This window comes from Pygocentrus nattereri, chromosome 27 (assembly GCF_015220715.1).
Source record: "Pygocentrus nattereri isolate fPygNat1 chromosome 27, fPygNat1.pri, whole genome shotgun sequence".
NCBI classification, from domain to species: domain Eukaryota; kingdom Metazoa; phylum Chordata; class Actinopteri; order Characiformes; family Serrasalmidae; genus Pygocentrus; species Pygocentrus nattereri.
In genome coordinates, this window is record NC_051237.1 from 8,271,794 (window position 1) to 8,290,000 (window position 18,207).

The 18,207-nt window shown below is 38.6% G+C and overlaps 1 protein-coding gene across 1 annotated transcript in view; it reads right to left on the minus strand.

The window, feature by feature from the left end:
• Positions 1-18,194, minus strand: part of gabbr2 (gamma-aminobutyric acid (GABA) B receptor, 2) — a 267,114-nt gene extending 248,920 nt beyond the window's left edge. The window contains exon 1 of the mRNA XM_017694665.2: positions 17,925-18,194. Coding sequence (XP_017550154.1) covers positions 17,925-18,194 — 270 coding nt within the window. The remainder of the gene's footprint in view (positions 1-17,924) is intronic.
• Between the last annotated feature and the right edge of the window lie 13 nt (positions 18,195-18,207).

Below are 18,207 nucleotides of genomic sequence, written 5' to 3' on the forward strand. Positions count from 1 at the left end.
GGCTGGTTTTTCAGGGCATCCTCTTCTGTCAGAATTCATTTAGTGCTCTCTCCCAGGCATCCAGACCTTTCTGCAGTCTGACATAAGTGACATTTACATTTGCCCTCTATCAGAGAAAAAGAAACAAGGGTCTGGATCCCTCCAGTTTCATAACAGTCTCATTCAAAAGGGTGCTACAATGATGACCAGCCTCAAAAAAAACTCTTATCAGGCACTTCTGAATTACTGTTAGGTCTGTGTGCATGTGTGGAGGATGGGGACTAGGCCCGGTCGAGTCGATTTTCTCCAGTGTCACTGATACAATACCCTGAATGCCCTTCCACAATAGCAGGACCATCTATTGCTGTAGAAGCTTGGTCTGAATGGACACTGAATTGCACTGAAATAATGTTCATTATATCTCTCCTTGTGCCTCTCTGTCATTGTTTCTTTTCTTTTCTTTGTGCGCATCTTAAAGGAATTTAGAAAAAAGGGAACGTGACAACACTCACTGATGCCGCGCTTATCAGTGGTTGCTCATCCTTTGGGTATTACCATTTCAAAGAAGTGACTGGAGATAAAACAGCGACTGGAGGGGAAATGCTCATACAGTTCAAAACACAGTCTTAAAGGACAGAGAGAAATCAATAGAGCTCCCCTACGCCAGTCAGAGACAAGAGCAGAAGTACCCAGTGCCAAAGCACACGAATAATATTTATGAAGACGTCAGGGCCAAACAACCACAGGGAGCATGTATAATTCTGATTCATACATCTAAGGAGAAATGATCTTGTAAATAGAAGACTCACTTATTCACTAAAAATAGGTTTAAAAGCAGCAAGTCACTAGAGATTATTAAGAGCTCCCCGTTAAAAGTTTTCATGGTGAAGTATGACAGATTTGTGGAGGTAAAGTTTAGGACATGTTTAAATCAATTTTAATTATAAAAATATTGACAGTATAATGCGATTTCTAGCATGTCTGAAAATATCATTCAACTTCAATATGATATGTTAAATTATTTGTTGCTAGTAATGAAAGTAAAGGACCTAGCTGCTTAGCTACCTGCTGTAAATTAAGAGAAATGTGGTCATTTGAAATTTAACTGAGCATCTGTGGAGGTTATTCTGATACTATTTTGAGTTAATCATGGAGTCCGTGTTGTACCTTGCATGTCCGGATCATATGCTGATAAACTAGATTCCTTTTACACTTCTCACTAAAATGCGTCCCAAGTGGGGTCAGAAGAGACTCAACTGTACTATTCCCGCATGAAAATCACATTAGCACAGGCATTCTTTTACGTTTTACTGTCAATAACTGTTACTGTCAACAACTGTTACTTTGGTTATAAGTCAACAAGCTTGGCTTGGGCACTTTCTTAGGCCCAGAGTTCAAGAGTTCCATCTTTTGTTTTTCTGTTTATCCTCTCACCAGGAGAACAAACTACGACTGCATTACTTCAACCACATTTGGAGGTGGTCAGAAATGGATCTCGGCAAACAGATTTCTGCTCATGACATTCAAGATTCAAGAGTTTTATTGTCATATTCACAGCAGAAACAGGCAGTTACACTGTACAATGAAATTCTTACTTTGCTGTTCCTCCATTCATTAAATATAATCTTAGAAAAAAATAGAAAATACACTGAATAAGTAGAAATACACTAAAAACAAAACCAGACAAGCTTTAACCTATTGTCAGATGAAATCTAGTATCTCTAAAATGGTAACTTCATATGAGAAGAAAAAACAACTTCTTACATTTCCAGGTATTAATTTACTTTCACTTACAAAATCACCAAATGTGTCATTCAATCACAATTTGCATTTAGTGATGTATACCCACAACTCACGAATCCAAAAATTCTTATGATCACGAAAGTTCGAAATTTATACAAGAAGCGGAATAAAAACACACTTTCTACTTGAATCTGAACTACATAAAAAGCCATATTATGCTTTGCCCTGCGTTAGGCTGTGTCCTGCTCTGCGTATTAGCCACCATATTACCTCTTCAGCTTTACAGATGGGACTATTTACAAATAACACTATGAGGAACATTACTGTTGTCATATCCAGTAAAAGAATACTAAGACATTCTTGCCATTATAGCAAAGCTAGCGCATGACTGCATCACAAAATTAAATGATTGCAATGAAGTATAAAAAACAGCAAGCTGTTATATTCCGCAATAGTTACACAGGCCTGGAGTGGGGCTGTAGAGGGAGAGAGTGAGTGGAATTAGGTAGCAAGAGCAATCTTTATTTCTCCAGCAGATGGTCTAGAATTATCAAATGTGCATGCAATAATGAAACAACAATCACTTACTGAAGACATCCTATTGGATTACAAAGACAGACAACCCTCATCTCTAATCTGCCAGCAGAATCACAACCAGACATGTTTCATTTTGGTTATCAATCACGTTAAACTGAAGCCAAGAGAATCTGCACCACAGCCCAATAAACATCACAGCAGGGGAGAGCTGTGCGTCTGCACGGCTGGAGATGAGAGGTCATTATGAGCATAGATTTAATTTGTTACACAAAACATACAGAGATCAGTATTCAACAGTGCTCCCAATGCCTTAATGTACTACCTAAATGAAGGAAACTGTACAAAGAAAAAATAGATTACATTTTACCCTATTTCCAAACATTTACTTTTAAAATGGCCTTTTAAGTAGTTTTTGGCAGTCTTTAGTCTATTTGGCTTACACTACCTTTAAGTGTGCTACAATAATATATTTCACATTGTATGCAATTACAGTGCAGTCCATAAGTGAACATTTATGTCATGTTGGCTCTGTACACCTGCACAGTGAATTTAAATGAAATTACTGAGTTACATTAAACTACACTATGTAAGTGCTGTAGATTTGGAGACCTCTCTGGTGGAAATGTGTAACTGCATGCAACACATGGAAGAACAGTTTGTTTCATCGACCCCTTCAGTTGTGCTTCGGACCCCTTCTCCAAGTGGATTAATCTGTTGATTGCAAGTATATATCTTCATCAGTGTATTGTTGAGTCTGCATCTGATACCTGGACATTGAGTCAGACCTTTTTTCTGATTCTCTATTCCACTAAATTTGTGCTACTTCTTTCAGTTTCAACAAAAACATCTTACATAGTGCAGCTTTAAGGCTAAACCACAGATTGTCAGCTTTAACTTTTTGGTTAATCTTTAATTAATGGTCCACATTAAAAGGACTAAAGGTATTTATACGCTGTAAATAACTGATGCAAATTCACAGAGGAGACACTGCAGTAATCTTCCATACAGTGTAAATATACGTTTGCTGTAAAGGTGGTGCATTCTGGGAGAAACAGGTCAGGTTTCTTGTCAAAGAACTGAAAAAATCAGTTCACTGGATAACAGGGTTTTTTTTGTTGTTGTTTGTTTGTTTTAACAAGTTATTCCAATCCCAAAAATACATTTGAATGCATTTCATGTGTTTTGGTATTTCAACAATGATGATGTTTTGTGTTTTAGTTAATCAGTTAATCCTGTACATAACATGTTACAACCAACAAATAAAGTTATGGTTTATAGTCTTTACAGTCCTAACAACTGTTACAACTGCATTTAGTTGTTGTAATGCAATGCTGAGTTTAAGGTGTGATTGATAAACTCTACTACACTGTGGTAGGATCATAGGGGTGGGCAATATTGCAAAAGATATTACATCACAATAGTTTTTTCATGATACAAGATAAGCACCACAAAATATTTGGTGTTTCTGAGTTGGAACAGACAAAATAGGACCTCAAAAAATACATACTGCTAAAAATAAACCTACGAAACTAAAATGATTTTTATTCAATGTTTTACAAACTGCACTTCACTATATGCAATTAAACAGTACTTGTCTTTATAACATGTAATTGGTGTTCTTTAAGTACTGACAATATCCGCAACATGCTCCGCACAGTGGCACAATTTATCACAGTAATGACAAAATATAGTCATATTGCCCACCCCTACGTGATCGATTGCTTAAAACTGTACAAATACAGAAATCAACTGTAATGAGAGATACAGTATTGTTATTTTATAATACAGTATGACAACTGTAAACAAACACTAAATAAAATTGCTGCCTGTAATTTTAGACTATTTTTAGTTGCAAAAATGAATGTGCTTCCTGTACGGCTTCATGCAATATAGATGTAAATGCCACTGAATTAAAGCTGGCAATATGCACTTTATCCTCATATTCATTGTTTAATTTCAAACCCAATGTGCTGGAATACAGAGCCAAAACAATAATAACTGTGTTTACTGTTCAATTATGTACTGCAATGTATGCAAGGCATGCAGACAAAAGTATTAGTGTTCTTCAGCTGTAAAGCAATAGTGCTGGGAGCTTAGGGGTGGTGAAGATGCAAAAGAGGGAACTGGTGGTATTCTTTGTCCTTGGACAAGAACCAAGAAACTGCAGGCATTATGCCATTGCCTCATCTTTAGTCATCAAATCAATATGTGCAGAAGGGGAATTCAAACAGCAGAGTATTTCTGAAGCAGGAGGATGAGCAGTTGGAAGGAAGCTCAGAATTCGCAAAAACAGGCAAGGCTTCTAATCACAATGATACCCGAGGCCAGACGGGCTATATGAAAGGTGGATTATAGCTATGGAAATGGATGTGAAATAACTTTTTTCTTTTTTGCTGCTGGAAGGATTGTTTAAGGTGGACAGTCCTTACCCAGAAAGCCAAAAGCAGCAGAAAAGCAATTCTATGTCTTCATCTCACAGTGTGAAAACAGATGAAATGTTACACATCAGTGTTGAGCCAGCATCCCCATAGGGCCTAACCCTGATGCAGTTTGTGGCCTGAACTGAACTGTATACGTTACTAAATAAAGCCCCACTGTACAGGCCAGCAATGCTCCACTGCAGTAATACCTAGGTCAGGAGAACAGTACACCGCAGCCCCAGAGGAATGATGGGAAAGACAGCTTTTCTGTCAAATAAAAGAGAAAGTTGCACACATTCGGCAGGTGATGAGGGGCCTGTAGACAGAAGCCTTCCAGTAACACTTCATTAGCTAGAGACTGGCCTTCATTCACTCCAGGAGCCAGGCCATCCATCACAAACGGCCTCCTGCATCTCCATGCTCAACGGCCTATGAAATTGTCCATTTAAGGAGGTGCCCGCTAAATAAATATTGCATCACCACTGTGAAACAAGCAGCATCCAAATATATCTACCATCATTTTAGCTACATTAAACATACACTGTCTTACTACATCAAGAGTCTTGATTTCTTTCTTTTTTCTCTTTTAATTTTCATCATAAGAGCCAAATTATAAATATTAAATGCTGCCTTCAAGTCCTCCTTCAAACTTCCTACTTAGAACTTCCCAGGTCATCAGCACAACGTGATGTGTTCATATTTTGCATTGCTTTTTAGTTAACACGCCCTCCCAACACAGAAAGTCAAGGCTCATTGAAAAAGTATCCAACTAGAAATTAAGATATTATGGTGTCGTTCATGTGCACTCATTTCGTAGATGCAATGTTCAGAAACGACAGGCAGTAAAGTCCTTTCTGGAAAGTCTGTCCACTCTGGCAAGACCCCAGGATAGTTATTTCCACTCATACAAGAACAGGCTTCTGTCTTTTAAATTAGAAGAGACGCACAAAAACCTAGCTAACTTTAGCTTCTTTTAGTTACTGTATGAGCACATATTCCCACATTGCAGCTTTACTAGCAAGCTGACTGGAACTTCTTTTTGCAGAGCTATCCCCATAACAGGCACTTTCCCATTCATTTTTCTTCAATAAAACCGCAATAAAAAGGTGCTGACTGCACAGTAGTATGTAGTTTCGGATGCAGCGATTGACTCATTTTTGCATATACTTTCTGTCAAGAAGCTGTATTTGGCACAATACTGCCACTAGTGATCAGGAAAATTTGGTTTTATTTACCACAGCAACACATTCATTTTTTTCGGGTTTCAGCCTTGTAGCAGAATGCTACCTCTGTAAACTCTTTAGTCGTGATTCCACTCTAGAAACTAAACCGAAGGCAAAAATTATTATGAGTTTGATATACAAACTGAAAGGTAGGGTGAGAGATTTAGAAAACATAATTTAGTTTCTGGCCTACACATTGCATTTCCACATGCTGTTCAAAGGAGACTTTGTTATTACTTTGCTTTCCGCAAAATCATTCTAATTCTGTTCATTCTGTTATGCAAGGCTAATATTAAAACCATATCACACTATATCCTATCAGTGCTTCTTTTACTGGGTTCTTTTTAATAAAATATTTTCTCAAGACATTTATGTTAAATTATTGATGTTATTTTTTCTTCATAGCCAGAAAATACTTGTCAGAGGAAGTATGGTCGCAAGCCACAGACATCAGCACAGCATTGCCTGCCATCAGGATGCAAACATTTTAGAAGCACGTCAATGAAGTTAAAATGCTTTTAAACAGCTTTTATAGGAAAGGATTGGCATACACACTGCAACAATACCTAGATGATGGCCCACCTTAATTATCTGGCCAATACGTCCATGAGTACCACCTTTCATGAGAAATGTAAGGACAGTAAATAATGCTAAAAATGGGTTGAAACAGGCTAAAATGTACAAGAAAAAGCTCATTGTGGTTGGCTACTCTACTGGGACTAATAGGACACAACAGCAGACAAGGCCCTTTTCACTATTGTTAGTGTTTCATTTATGAAGAACATGTTCTCTTAAATTGTATTCTCATTTGAATAAAGGGAGTTATAATCTCCTCCATATTTGAAGATTAGGAGACTATATGCAGAGGATTATCAGTGCCATTACCATCATCATGCTGCACTTACATGTAAAGAGCCTGACCTCTGAACGCACACAGCAGTACATCAAGTAGCCTAGACAGAGAACAGTATACTGAATAAAAGTCAGAGACCACCCTTGATTTATTTCATTTCCAATCAAAATTGCAGCTAAGTACAATTTATTCATTTTTTTTTAAATACAGAAAATAAAGCAAAAAACCTGTATTTAACAGAAAATTGCACAGGTGCCTCAACAACTAAGCATAATTTCACCACCCTTCACTTTTATTACAGCTTCCATTTCTTTTTAGGAGACTTAATTACAGTTTTTCAAAGAAATCTGATATTTTCCTCCAAAGTTCAGTCTTAGAAATTGGTTGCATGTCCTCTTCTTGGTAATGGCTTCTTAACAGCTACATATCCTTTCAGACCCAAAGTGTTGAGTTCTAACAGTGGAAGGATGAACAGAAGCATCTGTGGATGTTTTCCGTATTAAAGCAAGAGTGGGGCTTGATATTCTGCTCTCTCTCAAAGATGAAAGCTTTAAGTACTGTTTATCTGTTGGTGACCATTTTGGTGGCCTACCAGATCTTGCACAATTGTCAGGAGACCCATTTTCTTCTATATCTTTTAATTATTTTCGTCTCCAGTTTTGGAAACGTCTGTATTTTCACTTAATTCCCTTTGACTTTCTCTTTCCTCATGCAAGTGGATTATCTTATATCTAATCTCCTCAGAAATATCTCCTGAATTAATAATTTGTACCTAATGGCTGCTCTCGCTGGAAATTAAATGAAAGGTGGTCTCTAACTTCTGTGCAGTACTGTATACAATAAATGGGGTTGTCTGTGGTGATGAAAAAAGTGACATTGTCTGTAAATTTACACCACAATAACACAAATATGGTAAAATACTATAAATAGAAAAAAAATCATGAAATGTGGGAGCATCTGGTGAGGGAACAGAGACCGTCTTAAGCCTGATTTAACAGCCAGTCTGTCCACAACAATTTAGTTGTAATACACACACAAACACACACACACACAAACACAGATTTGCATGAGTTCGTGTGTAAGTTATTTTGCGTTGGTCACTGGCAGCACCTGTACATGGACATTTCCACCACAGTGGACTTATGTCCCTAAAGAGACACAGTCCTGTGGGTTCACACACACACACACACACACAGACATCAGAAGCTCCTTCCTTTCCGTCCAGGAATTACACAGGATTTAATGTAATTAAAGGACTGACAAGGGCAAACTTTCCGCTTATTACTCTCTGGCGGCCCCTGGAGAAAGACAGTGTTCACATGCTGTTTGTCCAATCTCTAATGACAACACCCTATCCCTACTAAATCCTCTAATTTCAGGGCACTCTGCAGAGCTAGAGGACAATGTGTCTGATTGTGTCTGGGCATGAGGTGAGCATGTATGGAATGTTGGGTGGTGGAGTTTTTAATTAACATTATGGTTGTTCAACAAATAACACTGCACACTCTCTCTTCACATCACAGCATGTTCACATCAATGTTTGGGGAAAAAAATCCTCTGTTTAATCTCACTATGAGGGAAAAAAAAGAGTAATTAATGATATGCTCAAAGGAACTGAGGGCATAAGCCTGATGAAAGGTCACTCTTTCCCTCACTAGAGAAAGGTCATACACTAATCAGGAGCTTTTTCAAAACTTCTCCCTGGAATATAATCTGAGGCTGTATAAACTTCCATAGCAAAAACATTGGGGCACAATAAAGAAAGTCCATGTCTTCTCCATCCATATCATCTTTAAGGAGAGGAAACATACTGTCGGAACAAATGTACAATTTCTACATTAAATACTGATACATAATGTTTGTCAGGAATATTAACCTTTCTCAGTAATTAAATAATCATGAACTATATTGTTTTATTATTGTTACTATATTGTTTTATTACCATTTTATTTTATACTTTTTTATTGCCCAACAAACTTATAATAAAAAATGGCCTACTAGCGTCTCAATACAGAGATGTAAGAAAAAGCATGATCATGCAACACATGCTCTTTAGCTAATAGCTTCTGATTACCACAGTATCTTCCATTTAGCACCGTGTTGTATTTTGTACCAGAGTAAGTTGTTTTATGATGACTTTAAAAACATGTAATTTTCATCCAGATTCATGCACAGTGTTTGTTAATGACAAACCATGTGAATTAAGGCTATAGTTCAAAATTTGATCCACATACACATGCATACCTATATATATATATATATATATATATATATATATATATATATATATATATATATATATATATATATATATATATATAGGTATATATAGGTATATATATAAATGTATCTAGACACCCTTCTAATTCAGTTAATTCAGCTATTTCAAGATGCAGCCATTGCTGAAACTGGATCTCATTTATGTAGCTTATATACTCTCCGCACAAAAGCATCAATAGAAAAGGACACTCTTGGGCAGCTGCACATGAGCCTTAGGCCGTGTTTACAAGACATTTTAATATCACATTGATTCGCCTTGCTGGTCTGTTTTGGGTGTGCTTGTAGGTGGAGATAGATGTGAGTAGGAAACTCATTCAAACATGAAAGCTCATAAGCGAAAACTACTGTTGGTCATTGCTCTTTTTCACAAGACGTGTGTGAGGTTTAAACTACAGGATACAGTCCTGCTATATCTTGAGAGCTGGATATTACAATGAGTTGACTACAGGGATTCATTTTCCTTCATTTTGTTTAAAATCGACTTGACAGACTAAAGCCCTGCCTCACACTGTATCCTATTGGCTGACACATGGATATGACTGAATATGCTCCTTCAAAAGGTCAACTCTCATGCAACTCTGGTAACAGACATTGGAGCATAATTTTCACGCACTGCCTTGGGCTGGCGTCTGCTGTCTGTCAATGCATAATTCTTGTTGAAATCCATGGTAAGAGATGTGTTTTTTACAGATACAAAAATATCTGTGTGAACGCAGCCTTAGGTCACCATGTCCAGTGCCAAGAGTTGGCTAAAGGGTACAAAACCCGACATCATTGGACTGTGGAACAGAGGAAGTGCTCTGGAGTGGCATTTCTGATCCTGAGGTACTCATCCAACATTAGTTCCTAACTATCCTAATTCTGTACTCAATATGTGTAATATTTCGCATTATGAGGTTTTTGTAAGAATATTATAAGATTCCTCAGCCTATTTTGTAGACATTTTTTCTTGTTTAACTCAATTATGTAGTCAACTTCTCTTATTCCATTAGCAAGCAATGCTTGAAACAAGCAAAACTGTCTACTAATGGAATAAGACAATTTCACTAGATAAGAGCATTTCAAAGTGAAAATGTCTTAAACAGCCGAATAATCATATAATATTCCTAGCACAATCTCAAAAATAGCTCCATTGGCTAAATTTAAGATAGTTTCACTTGCCAAGATATTAGCGTTTGCAGCATATTACTACCAAGAATGAGAGAACTGTACTTCATGTACTTGAATAAATCATTGAGGAGATACACAGCTTTAAATGAATGTTTAATTGTGCAAATAAAATGGAGAATTCTCTGAGGTCAGTGTTTGCAAATTCACAACCCCAACAGACAAGACCAGATTCAGGCAGTGTCCATTTTCCCTGCAGCGTTTTGGCGAGGGAAAAGAGGAATCAGAGTGCATAAGCACCTCCTGCGCCTTCCCCAGGCATTCCATCACACCTCGGCCCCCCTCGTCCTCAGCCGTAGAACCAATCACTGAGCAAATGTTTGTTTTATGTTAATGGCAGCCAGATGCTCCAGTCCAGCACCTTTTGAAACTATCACATATCTCATTTGCTGGATAATCAAAGAGGCAAATGTGAGTGCTAAAGAGAACTGGTGTGCTGTTGTCAAAAGCCTATGTCTATGTGTGCATATGTGCACTGCTAAGAATCAGCTGCACAGACTGGTTGCGAAGATGGAGGGAAGAGTGACATCACTGCAGCATGTTGTAGATATCAAAGTTTGCAGAATAACTTTCTAAATATGGCCTGATGTCAACAACTCCAAGATCACTCTATCAAAACAGAGCACAGTGCCTTCACACCATGATGCGATTTAACACATTACTTGTGAAACAGTGAAATAATCTTAATTAGAATCAAGTTTCAGTAATGTTTCAGCATGTAAGGGCCCTGTCTCTTCATTACTAATCCGAAAACCTAGAATACTGGGCTGCGTGTTCGTGCAGAGGTCTCAACACTTAGAGTTTGTTCCTAAATCATCAAGCAAGATTTACGAGAAATGCTTACACTGGGGACAGACTTGTATGGTGCAATCTACAATCTTATCAATGCCAGAATAACAACAGCGCTTCTTGTTCTCAAGGCTGTAAATGAATGCTCAGGGCAGAGATCAGATTCAAAATAAAAGCATGAACATATTTTCTTATCTGAAACTGCTCATCAGACATTGAAATACGCCTCTTGGAGCAGATGTTTCTGCTCTGATAGGATTGCACATCGCTGCAGTGACTGCACGTCTCTGCAGAACCCAAAAATACTGCAAAGTAGACATCTAAGGGTTCTCAATCCACCACATGATGAAATATGCAATAATATAACAAATAAAACACTCAACCAACCATATAATGTCCCTTGAGACCTTCATAGCATGTCAAAATGTTTATACTTCAACCATTCCCCCCTTTAAGGAAGGAAATGATAACATGAAGCACCAGCGGCTTTTTTCTGACATGGTAGCAGGTGCTTTTCAGGGCCGCGAAAATAGCCTTTGCCGCTAAAAAAGAGCCCAAGCACCAAACTGCCCTGATGCTACCCCCTGCTCCAGAGATAACACAGAGCATTCTTGTGTTGAATTTCTTGCTCAGCGTCCTACATGTACTGTACACAGGAGTTTTCCATGGCATGGCAGCGAGGTCAGGGAAATACCCGCAGAGCATTAGCCCTCTGACTCAAGGCTATGGCAATGATTCAGCAAAAGGTCAGCAATTAGTAACCCACTCCAACATCCACTAATGGACATTTAGCTTCAGCAAGGAAAAAAAATAACAGATATTTAGGTGGGGGCATGAAGCTTAGCAGAACGTGGGGCTAAGTAAAGAAAATACTGCCTGACTAAGTCTAATTAGTGGTAGCATGATATTGTCACAGTTGTAAGAAAACCTTGCGATTCTTTTTTTTTTTTCGTTTGAACATGAGCACAGCATTTTACATTGTGTAAACATTTTACGATTAATGGTCCAATAAAAATGACATAGAATAAAATCGTGTTCCATTAACATATATTTAAGTTAAGAACTATTTTTTTCTTTTTCCCCAGAAAGTCTTTTGGTGATTATACAGATCAAATTTTGTTATGGCAGAGACACCATGTTTTTCTTCATATTATCTTCTGTCTTTTTAGTGTGCACATTTTCCTTATGCAAAATTCTAATACTAAAAGCTAAAAAAATATTAAAATCTTAAATCTTTAAACCATTGACACAAGAGAAATACGTTTAGATTATATAAATATATATCAATGTGACCTCCCTAAAAGTACCATGACAGTGAGACCTGTTACATGCATCTAGTGAGCACTTATATTTCTAATATTTATGCCTTCCTGCTTTCTGAAGAGAAGACAGTGAAAACAGACATATTTACCATCTGATCTTATAAAAACCTACTTTACCTGAACTTAATAGGGCCTCATAAGATAAGCACAGGGTTACAGGAAACCAGCACACGTATAAAGAGGGATTTAGAGGAGGAGCATGATTGAGGTTTTACTGCTGACTATAAAGCCTGTAATGTGTCCATAAACAGTACTGAGTCCAATGGATATATGACTTGGGCCTTGCATTGTCTCCCTGTACTGAGTGGCCATGGCAATCACATTGTACTTACTTGTTTCAAAGCTTTCAATGAGATAAAAAAGCTAAAGTAAAGTTAGTTCATTAGTTGTTAGTTTACTTCTACTGTATTTGTAACTGTCACTGTCATATAATCACTGTCTAGAGCTTCAAAATCTGTCCTTCAACAATAACCACACATATTCTGCAACCTTAGAATGCATTACACTTTCAGGTGAAGAAACCTACAAAGGCTGAGCTTTTCATAACTAAATGATGAGGGGCTGGAGAGGTCTTGGTCTTTTAAGAGCATATTTAATACATGGTAAGGGCACAGACCAATACAAAGGTAACTGTGCTCTGTGTGTAAACCTGACAAGATGCATTTGTTACCTTGATATATCTGTATGCATTACACAAGGCCTATAGGGATGTGTTGGACTTAAGGAGGTCAATGGCTAGAGCTAAGCACAAAATGTTAAGGATAAGAAAAAGAAATTAGTATTCCATACATGGATCTGCGAATCCTCACTGTGGAAATCTTTTTCAAGGCTGCACGCCCCTATCCCATACTCATCCAGGAGCAATCAAGACACTGTAGAATCAACGCAAATAACACTACCATCTCTCAGATATTACAACCATTTCATGGTTCAATGATATTTTCATAGAGGGCCGTAACATTCCCAGATCATGAATTATACTTAACATTACTCAACACCAATAAAAAACACAGCTGGGCCAGTGCCTTTTTCCTCTGCTTGAGTTTGCATACAAGCTGTTGAATAACTGTGACAGGTGTAATGTGTAGGTCTTATTATATTTCCAAAGGGCTAATAAAGGAACTCAAATCCTGGACTCCTCTCTCCCTCTCCCTCTCTCCTGCTGAAACACCTTCCTCCTTTTTCACCACATTGTACCACTTGAACTTCAGGGCTCAATGGGTGGTGTGCCTTGAGGCAAATCACAGCTTCTCAAGGCAAAGCTTACACGACCACAATAATCAATTTTAAAGGACGACAGACTGCAGTGTGTCTAAAGTGCATCCTGCAGGAAAAAAGCTCAGATTTTCATACAACCTAGACTTATGCTCTTAAAAATAAAGGTTCCTAAATGGTTCCTGGCTTGGGAGCATGGTCCTAGAAAAACCTTTACTTAATTTTGAACCCCATTATGTGGAATTTCTTAACTTTCTCAACTTCTTACAAGGGTAAATATCATGGCAAAGTGAATTTTCTTCACTTTTTGAAATGAAGCATTTTAAAAGCAGTTGATGATTCATTAACATATTATGCCCCAGTCCTTACAGTCCATATTTGGAAACTATGTGCCAAAAACTGTTTCTAAGTCATTATGTTTGAGATGTCACAAAAACCAAGACATTAACATACTGTCGATGTCAAAACTGTAACTTAACTTGCAATGTAACAAAATCTCTTTCCTTGTAATTTAGGATGAGTTCTATTGGTCCATTCATCATAAAGTTTTGACACAATGATAAGAGTGACTTGTGCTTTCAAATTATGTTAAAAAATAGAAAATGCCAAAAATGGAGATAAAAGGTTTTTGCTTGCCAGTGATAAGGTATTCTGCTATTCAGTCTACAGCAGTTTAGCTCCATCCTTTCACATTGAGGTTATAAGCAGTGTTTTAGCCCAGACTGCTTTCTGAATAAGGCAAAACACAGGGAAGCCAGTCAAAACAGAAGTCACTTACATAGACACAGCAACAAAAATAGTCTGAATGGCACAGTAAGAAAAATAACCTTGCCTAAGAATTTGAGGTTTGGTCATTTGAAAAGGAATGATGGCTGTTTCTGCACACATAAAACCAGACAAATATCATAAGGGGAGCTTAGGGAAATAAAAAGAATGTAGAATATGGACCCTTTAAAAGGTTATTCCCCACATTTTTTAACTAACAATCTAGCGAAAGGTTCTTTAGGAACCAAAAATGGCTGTCCTTTGGCATCACTCCAAAAAAAATCTACTATGGCACATTCACTTTTAAGAGTGCAGTCTTACCCACAGCAAACAATCGTATTAGCTTTTTAGAAAAGGTTTAAAAACATTTATAAATGTCTGGCTATCACACCCTTTAAATTAAAGGTGCCAAAAAAGCCTTCTTTTTAGCGATGACAGAGAAGAACCACTACTGGTTTCCCAAAGACCTTCCAATGGATGATTTTTTGAAGAACCATTCTTTTGTACATGAGATGTGCAAGCGTGAAGAACCTTTTAATGTTTAAACAACCTACAATTAATGTAAATGTTACAATATCAAGGTCTTTCTTAGAACCATACACCCAAGCCAAGACACATTTAGTAGCCTTTATTTTTAAGAGCGTAGAGCAAAATACATATAAACAGTATTAATAATGACGCAGAAAGAGTTTAGTGTATTTCTACTATGGAACAGTGCTTTTCACCACAAAATACATTCCTCTAAATCTAGGGAGCAGTTTTGTTGTGCCCCCAGTTTTCTCTTGCATGTCGCTCTGGATCTCTCCAGTGGCTGTGCTGGGTGTTGCCCTGTGGATCGGCTTGGTGCGGTAGCGCCCCGGCCCAGCCGAGCGGATGGGTTCTGCCGTCCTCGTGCTCCTCTGAGAGAGGATAAAGGGATAAAGAGCCTCTGCTCCGGGACTGATTACTTACATCTGCCTTGTTAAATCCCAACGTGCATATACTACTACTGCTGCTGCCTGCTTTGTTGTAATGTGTGTTTATGTGTTGTCTAACTAGAAATGACAGAGAAATCTATGTATTGATCTATATGCTGAAGGCCATCATACATCATAAAGGTTAATAAAGGCTAATATTTAATTTCTGGAGTTGTTATAAAATAACAAACGTATGACGAGTGAAGACTCCTCTGCAGGTATACTGAAGATCTCCAACAGAGGTCTTCAGTGTACACTCAAGGTTCATTAAGGGTTCTTAGTAAAGAAAATGGTTCTATACAGAACCACAAACACGTAAGAACCCTCTGCATGATTGAAAGGTTGTTTGCGTCATGAAAGCGTTCTTCAGATTGCTGGAGAATCTGTGGTGGATGGTTCTATATAGAGCCTTTTTGAAAAGGGTTCAATATAGCACCAAAAAGGGTTCTTCTACTGTTACAATATTAACCTTGTTACAGTAGACCCAACTCCTGAAGGTCTAATCAATGGGAGAGCTCACTTGGATGTATTCACCCAGATGCCACTTTGGACTATTTTTTTGGGTATGTCAAGAACTGAACCTTTTTGCTGCCAAGCAACACCTCACTGTCACAAGCAGCAGAAGGACATGTTCTCGAAGTGCTACAGAAAGCTCTGCAGACTGAGAAAAAATTGTGAAAGACAAAAGCTCTGCAATAGCAAGATTATGAAAAATACCAAACAGACACTAGATTTTAAGTCCACTGCTTAATATTCACTCTAAGCATGTCAAGGCACTCAAAAAATGCTATAGAAATCTGGGGGGAAAGATTTGTTTGCACTGGTTTGTAACAGAGTATTAACTTGGACTTCTTTTCCTTTTTGCATGGAAAAAAAAAAATTCTTTTTTTTAAAAGTAACCACTTGAGTACTAACTTTCTTGTACCATTACATAATGCTTCCTGTTGAGGTAAAAAAATGAGCCACCAATTTCTGACACAGCCAGCTGATGATGATTTGTCAGATACTGTGAGGGAAATTATTAGAACGACTACATCAGAGCACAAAGGCATTACCGGCAAATCCTAGGCAGAATAATTGACTTGAGCAATCTGTGTAATAGTCTGCAATCTGGTTTATGCTGCACAACAGTCACCACATAAAACACTAACACATGCATCTGGACAAAGCCCCATATATTTTGTGCTGCACCTCTCATTACTGTAACTTCCAAGTGAAATTTTATCCAACCTTGTGACCTTTACTGCAACACACAATAACCATGACAGAGAGATGATTCAGTTTGAAGCTTGTAGGCCCAAATTAGTCAGAGTGACAGTCGGTTTTAACGAGCCAACTTTTACACCTTCTTTATCGTCTGTAGAATTTGCACTTGGCTGTACGTCAATAATTAGCCTATATAAACCCTCTGGCACACATTTTCCTGAGACTTCTCATTTGCCTAGGCCTACATAAGCAAAGTAATATGATTAATAAGATTAATAAGAATAAGTGTCAAACTTTTAAATGAGTCCTTCATATATCAAATACTCTGTCACTGCTGAACACTGAATGTGTTTTACACACGGTTTAATAAAACAAACACCTGGTAAAGTATTAGACCAGGTTATGATATACTGATAAAAGCAGCCCAGTGCAAAGAGGAAGGGGGAAACCGTAGCCTACAGCATGTGCATGTCAGTCTTCACTAATCTGTGCTGAATGGTCAAACACACACTGAGGCCCAAAGGCAAACACCAATATTGGTTATTGGTGGATGAATATTGATGAACAAAGTCAACCATATTCCCACTTGTTTCCTGAGCTCATGTGGTGTAGCTGAGTGTTTCATTCTGGCCTTAACATGTCGAGGCTGCCATTACACTCCAATTCCTGTATCCTTGAAGGAGCACAGGTCAGACGCAGCAAGAGAAACCCTAACAAATTACTGCCATCTTCAGGTGTAAAGGAAACCAAGCACGTCCAGGTGAGGAGAAAGCTGAGCTCTGTTCTGAGCTCCCATGCAGTGAGCATGACTGAAGTATAAGGTTGGCGGGGGAGTTGGGTTGATGAAAATGGCATTACGTTTTGACTGACTGTCTAGATCACCAACATGCAATAAAAAAATTATATTGAAAACAATAGGATTCCAGGTGCTTGGACCCCTAGCAACACAGAGTTGGATTCGAACAGCAAGTATGTATATTACACTATAAAAATTGATGCATAAAGTCCTGCCACGAAATATACAGCCAAAATCTTGTATTAAGAGTCAAATGAACGATTGAGTTGGCACATTTATGAGCTGCTAGAGTGAACAAGGCTGATTAGTGATGTTCAGCTCTACCTGTCCATAATGAGGAGGTAGGTGGATGATGGTGTCACGAGCCATGTGCACGTGGGGTGGGGGGGCTTATTTTTGCACAACACCTGGCTGGATGGGGCGAGGAGGGAGGCACTGAACACTGAAGGTAAATGCGAATGTATCTGAATAGTTACGATGTCCTGAAGGTTCTGTCCCGTTCGGTTTGATTCAAAAGCCTCAAACGTAACAACGGGACGTCGCGCACGAGCTGTACAATGTGTACATGCTCGAATAAAACGATTGTGCTTCGCTGGAGGTGAGCGCGCACTGGGAACACCCCCCCATGCACAGCACACATACACACAGCAAAAGACACGAGCCCCACACGTACCTCTGTGTCGTAGATCTTGGTGATGAGGGAGAAGGAGTAGTTGCCGGACTCGCGGATGTGGCGGATGGCGAGCTGTACTGCGGGCTCGATGCCCTGGCTGATGCTGCTCATGAGCGCCGACTCATTCATGGGCATGAGCACCATGATGGGCACGTCCTTGGCCGACCACGCCGCGTCCACGCCGTGGCCGGTGTAGTCGTTGCACACCTTAGCCGTGACCACGGACGCCAGGAGCAGGCAGCTCGAGGCGAGAAGCAGGGACGGAGCCATGCCGCTGCTGATG